Source organism: Tribolium madens, unplaced genomic scaffold (genome assembly GCF_015345945.1).
Source record: "Tribolium madens isolate multiple individuals breed KSU strain unplaced genomic scaffold, Tmad_KSU_1.1 Scaffold_96;HRSCAF=242;Tcas5.2_LG5, whole genome shotgun sequence".
NCBI classification, from domain to species: Eukaryota; Metazoa; Arthropoda; class Insecta; order Coleoptera; family Tenebrionidae; genus Tribolium; species Tribolium madens.
This window is the reverse complement of record NW_025401068.1, coordinates 11,096,263-11,102,602: the sequence shown is the minus strand read 5'-3', so window position 1 is coordinate 11,102,602 and position 6,340 is coordinate 11,096,263. Positions and strand designations below refer to the sequence as shown.

Below are 6,340 nucleotides of genomic sequence, written 5' to 3'. Positions count from 1 at the left end.
AAAAAAAAAAAATTTTCCAGAACTCGAAAACTAAAAAAAATTTCGAAAAATGTTATTCTTGATAAATGGTCACATTTTAATTGGACTTTACGCTACACTAATTATTTTTTTGTAAAGTGGTTAGTTTACGAGAAAAACGCTTCGTTCCATACTTTTTATTCACTTGGTATGTAAAATGTTCCGGGTAATCGATGTTGAGAAAAATGCAAAATAGTTTACAAGTTCATAGTCGTATTTATTCTTAGGATATTTTGTTTTTATAAGCAAATTTCTTGATAACTATTAATCGTAGGACAACTAATTTTCTTTCATATGATAGAAAATTAAATTAGCTTTCCAACGGTGCTAAACATTAAGGCCTAGCGCCAATAATTCTGGAGTTATTGGCAATAGACCGCTACGGGTGCAAAAAATCGAACAAAATCTCGACAAAAATGAAAAAAAGCAACTTTAAAATTGATCCATTTAACGTTTTTTTACATTTCTGGAGGTCTTCAAGACTCAAAAAATTCGAAATTTTTTCAAGGCGGTAAAATCGTAAAAATAGTCACTTATCTTAAGTCGTAAAAACGCTTGAAATATGGTTTTTCTAGACGTAAAATTACGCATTGAACACAATGCAACAAGTTAAATAATACTCTACGATGTATAGTTTTTGAGATATGACATTTTTGAAAAAAACTAAAAATGGCTCCGTACCCGGAACCATCGCCCGGAGGAACTTCCGGTTGGTGCCATTAGTTACACAATTTAAAGTAGATTTTATTGGTTTTTAGCTTCTTGCTCTAAGTCTTATAGTTTCGCAGAAAAACGCAGTTTCACAGTTTTGACATCATTTACTTTTTGAACGACGATTCCGGCCAAACTATTAGACTTAGAGCAAAAAGCTCAACTCAACACCATCGTAATTAGCCTAAAAAAAAATCTATCGATTGACAACTAAGCCAAGTCAATATCTCGCAAAAAATATCAATTTCAAAAACACTAGTTTTTAAGTTACCTATTAACAAATTTTTACTTTTTTTATTTTGTAAATTGCAGTAAAACTGTATCTCAGTGATATAATATTTTGACCTAAACATGTAAAATATTCCGGGGAATCTATTGAGGTCAAGAAAACAGCAAAAGTCGTAATAGTTTTGAAGTTATAGTTGAATTTATAATTTTTATATTTTTGATTTTATCAGATATTTTTTCGATAACTATTTATCGTAGAACACTGATCTTTTTTATATACAAGGTGAATAAAAAGTATGGAACCAAACGTTTTTTGCTTAAACTATTTATTTTTTGAAAAAACTTGATGAGTGATAAAGTACTATAAAAATGTGATGATTTAACAAGAATAAAATTTTTCGAAATTTCCTTTTGTTTTTGAGTTCACAAAAAAAAATATTTTTTTAAATGTCAACCCACTATAAAATCATTTTTCTGTAAAAGCTATACTCTAAGAATTACAACTATCTGCTTTATATTTAATTTTTTCAAAAAATTTTTTTCACATAAATTGCAATTTTGAAAAAAAAAATCGCATAACTCAAAAACAAAACAAAATCTCATTCTGAAAATACGATCACATTTTTTATATTACTTTAATATACAGGGTGTTCCGTCTAAATCCCACTTTAGAAGTATTGGGAGTTGGAATAATTGTATTTATTTGAAAATTGGTACATAGACCATTAACCATTAAGTCCTCCTAAATGAAAATATTTTCAAGATGGTCTCAACTTTCTTATTTTATATAGAAAGGTATATTTTTTACTGCGTTTTTGGATTAACGGGGTTATTTTAAGGGAGTTTTCATCATCTTTCCCTATACCTAAATTTAGCCATTTTTGAAATATTTGGAGTTTTTCAAAAAATTTTGGATCTGCACCTTCCACTTTAAAAACCGGTAACTCTGCCATTTTTTAAAATTTTGAATTCGTTTGTTTGGCGTTTGAAAGAGAAAGTTTAGATCTTTCTTTCGTTGTTTTCAAATTTTGAAAAAAAAAATTAACAAACCATAAAATTTTAAGGTTACTTTTGTAATAATTCAAATACCCATAACTCAATTTTTTCAAATGAAATACTCCAATTTTTATTTTACTAAATGGAGGTGAATTTAATTCTGCATCGATCTGTATTAACATTCCCTATACCTAAATTTAATAATTTTTAAGTTATGGTGACTTTTTGTTGAGACTGCCGAAAATCTGTTGTTAGCCACATTCGTTTTCGTATAGTTTGCTATGGAAATAAAAAATGTCAAAATTGTTTCTCAATAAATGTCGACAGTGACTTATTATTTCACAAATAGTGCCAAAATATGGAGAGTCAAAGCTACTCAAACTTAGATTTAATTAATTTATTTTGTATTTAAGGAGAGTGTAACAAAATTATGATATCGTTCATTAAACAAAAATAAGTTTTTCTCACTTGTTAGCTTTAAATAATGATTGCATGGTAGAACCTATCAATAATAATTAAGTTTGCATAACTTTGATTCTCCATATTTTGGCACTATTTGGCAAATAATAAGACACTGTAGACGTTTTCTGAGAAACAATTTTGACATTTTTGATTTCCATAGCAAACTATGTGAAAACTGGTATGGCTAGTAATAAATTTTCTGTAGTATTAAAAAAAAGTCCATAACTTGAAAATTATTAAATTTAGGTATAGGGAATGTTAATACAGATCAATGCACAATTAAATTCTCTTTAATTTAGTAAAATAAAAATTGGGGTATTTCATTTGAAAAAATTGAGTTATGAATATTTCAATTATTACAAAAGTAACCTTAAAATTTTGGGATATGTTATTTTTTTTCAAAATTTGAAAACATCAGAAAAAGGATCTAAGCTTTCTCTTTCAAACGCCAAAAAAACAAATTTAAAATCTTAAAAAATGGCAGAGTTATCGGTTTTTAAAGTGGAAGGTGCAAATCCAAAAATTTTTGAAAAATTCCAAATATTTCAAAAACGGCTAAATTTAGGTATAGGGAAAGCTAATGAAAACTCCCTTAAAATAATACGATTAATCCAAAAACGCAGTAAAAATATACCTTTCCATTTAAAATAAGAAAGTTAAGACCGACTTCCGGTATAACCGGAAGTGCCGCCATCTTGAAAATATTTTCATTTAGGAGGACTTATTGGTTTATGGCTATGTACCAATTTTCAAATAAATACAATTATTCCAACTCCCAATACTTCTAAAGTGGGGTTTAGACGGAACAGCCTGTATATTAATTATTATTTTCTGGAGGCAAATGATTAAAAATAAAACCTCTCGGTTCCATACTTTATATTCACCCTGTATGATAGAAAATTAAATTTTCTATCCAACGGTATCAAACATAAGAGCTTATTACCATTAAGTCCGGAATTATTGGCAATAATCCGTTTTGGGTTCCAAATTTCGGCCAAAATCGTGACAAAAATCAAAAAAAAAATTCAATTTTAAAATTGATCTATATAATGTTCTTTACATTTTTAGAGATCTTCAAGACTCAAAAAAGTGCATAAAACGTTGTTGGGTCAAGTTTAAAAAATTTCGATTTTTTTTAGTTTTTGAAGATCGCGGCAGTAACATCGTAAAAATAGTCAATTTACCTTGAATCATAAAAACGCGTCAAATATGGTTTTCTCAACGTAAAATTACGCGTTGAACACGATGCAACAGGTTAAAATACTCTACAATGCATAGTTTGTGAGATATTGAGTAATACATGTATTAATAGACCAGAACAATGCCTTTAACACCAAGACGAGTAGATCTGCACGTGTAGCGATAGCACGTGGGTTTTTCGCCCACGTGCGATGTAATCGTGTCCCATCACCGACAGCAGTCAGGAAACGTCGCTGTTTTTACAAAAGAGAAACAATCCTTAGCCTCTTTTACCTAATTGTTTACACATTAGAGAGCGCTTGATGAATCCCACATCTATCTCCATATTGAATCAAAACGGTCGCCAACGTACCCTTTAAATGTTTTTTAAGGAAAAACACCTACGTTTATGAATGTTAATGAGGTTCGAGTTTATGAATGAATTTCGTTACGACATACCGACCGAAATAAGCGGCCACGACCCACGCTAATGGACGGCTAATATGGGAAATTGTCGATAATTGCGGTTCCGCATTCCCAGAGAAAAGCTTTTTTTTTGAAAAAAAAAATGTATTTATTCGAAAATTTAACAAAAAGCAAACAATCGTGTGAAGCTTTCTTTACCAAAGTGCAAGATTTTAATTTTTTGATAAGAAAAATTTTAGATATTTTGTGGGATCATCGCATATTCAAGCAATTTTTCAACAAAAATCGGCTTTGTTATAGAAATTCTTGAATAAAAGCATGTATTTTCGGGTTTCGCAAAACAACGGTCATAGTAGTCAAATCTGAAAACAAAAAATGATTTCATAGCATTTATTTAGTGAAAAAAATAAAAAATTCGTTTTTACAAATAAATCACTGTTATTGCTTAGTCTTTTTTTATTTCTTGAAGCCTGAGGCTGACCTTGCTAGTCACAGAAACACAGATTCGCATCTTCCCAAATAAATTAAAAATTAATTATCTTAATGATATAATAACACACCTCCACAGTTCCATAAACAAGATAATTGTTTCCGAATAAGTTAATTAAACGTCTGAAGTTGAAATTATCAGCGATTTTACACTAGCCCACTCATCTAATACTCATATTTTTCGCATTAATATTCATGAAGGTAGTGTGTTGTTATTATAGAAATACCAACCACATGTAAACATGCAAAAATATACACAGGGTGTGTACTGTAACATGTTTATTGTTCGCAGGTTATTTCGGAAAATATTTGAACAAATACAACGGATCGTATGTGCCGCCAGGTTGGCGCGAATGGGGTGGTTTAATAATGAATTCAAAGTACTACAATTACTCGATCAATATGAATGGGAAAAAGATCAAGCACGGTTTCGATTACCACAAGGTGAGTAAATTGCGCTTCGTGTTTGATTTTTATTCACTAGTGACTCATCAGTAATTAATGATTTGTGTTATATATTTGAAAAAAATCCCTATTTGAATTTAATTACAGACTTAATTGAAATTCCTTTCCCATTACGGACAGGTATTTGCGTTTGAAGAATTTCGTAATAAATAAACAACGATGAGAGTCTGAAATCGATTTTTTTCAGGACTATTACCCCGACTTGATCGCCAACGACTCCATCGCTTTTCTTCGCCAATCGAAGAAAAACAGCGCTCACAAGCCCGTCATGTTGACGATGTCGTTTCCTGCACCGCATGGCCCCGAAGACTCGGCCCCCCAATATTCGCACCTCTTCTTCAACGTCACCACTCATCAGTAAGTTTTTTCGATTTCGAGAACCGGCCGTATAAATCGCCGTTGTCGATCTTTAAGCAGATTATTTCTGCCGATTTACGACGGCTCTATTCGCATGAGGACCGATTTATTTCTTATGCGTTCCCTTTATTTACTTCTGATTGCTTTCGTTGTAATTAGAGGCTCTGAGGATTAATTGCGCGGTTCTGGACCGAACGCGGGGAAATAATTACTCGGATCGATTTAATTAATATCCAGTTTTATGTTCAAGCATAAAAGTCGAGGAATTGAGAAGTATGTTGTTTTTGTTTGACACCAGGGCCGGACTTGGCGTCTCTACAATTGCATAAAACTTGATATTTTAATTTTAATTTTAAAGATTTTCCGAAATTTGCAACATATTCTTTTGACTTGTATCATTTTTTACGAGATTTGGGCTAATTTTGATGTTTTTTTGTTGATTTTGCTTTACAGTTTTTATGCTTTTATTTTGATATTTTTCTGATTTTACAATTACTTTTTCCTTTGGAAAACAAAATCACTCAAATGAAGCAAGATTAGGTTCCTTAGTTTCCAATTTATCAAAACTTTTGCTTTACTCGGCTTTTTTCCTAATCTAGGTAAGACCAAATGCCTTTATTTAATTGCTTTTTGATTCATATTTTATATAGGGTATTCCGTTTTTATTGTTACAAATTTAAACAGGTGATAGGATATTCAATTCTAAGACAAAAATTTCCTATAAACATGTATCGAAAAATGGGGTCTAATATGTTTTTGCTAATATTTCAGAAACCATTTAAGATAAAATTACAAAATTTGGTACAGATGATAACCTTTATACACCTAAACGAATTCAAACATCAAATGTCGACTTTTTCTTCTTGGATCTTCTTGGTATGGAAACGATGAACAAAAACACGATTAGCCCGTCACACCAAACTTTTATTTTAATAGCACAACGCGTTTCGACCACAAAGTGATCATCCTCAGGTGAGAATAAAACTAACTAATTTAACAATGGTAATGC

The 6,340-nt window shown here is 30.7% G+C and overlaps 1 protein-coding gene across 5 annotated transcripts in view; it reads left to right on the top strand.

Moving 5' to 3' along the window:
* The window catches only part of LOC123013589 (extracellular sulfatase SULF-1 homolog), a 27,910-nt gene that overhangs the window by 12,435 nt on the left and 9,135 nt on the right, over positions 1-6,340 (top strand). For all 5 annotated transcript variants that reach the window (XM_044412211.1, XM_044412210.1, XM_044412212.1 and 2 more), the window contains exons 3-4: positions 4,802-4,953; positions 5,162-5,331. In XM_044412211.1, the coding sequence (XP_044268146.1) occupies positions 4,802-4,953; positions 5,162-5,331 (322 nt within the window). The remainder of the gene's footprint in view (positions 1-4,801; positions 4,954-5,161; positions 5,332-6,340) is intronic.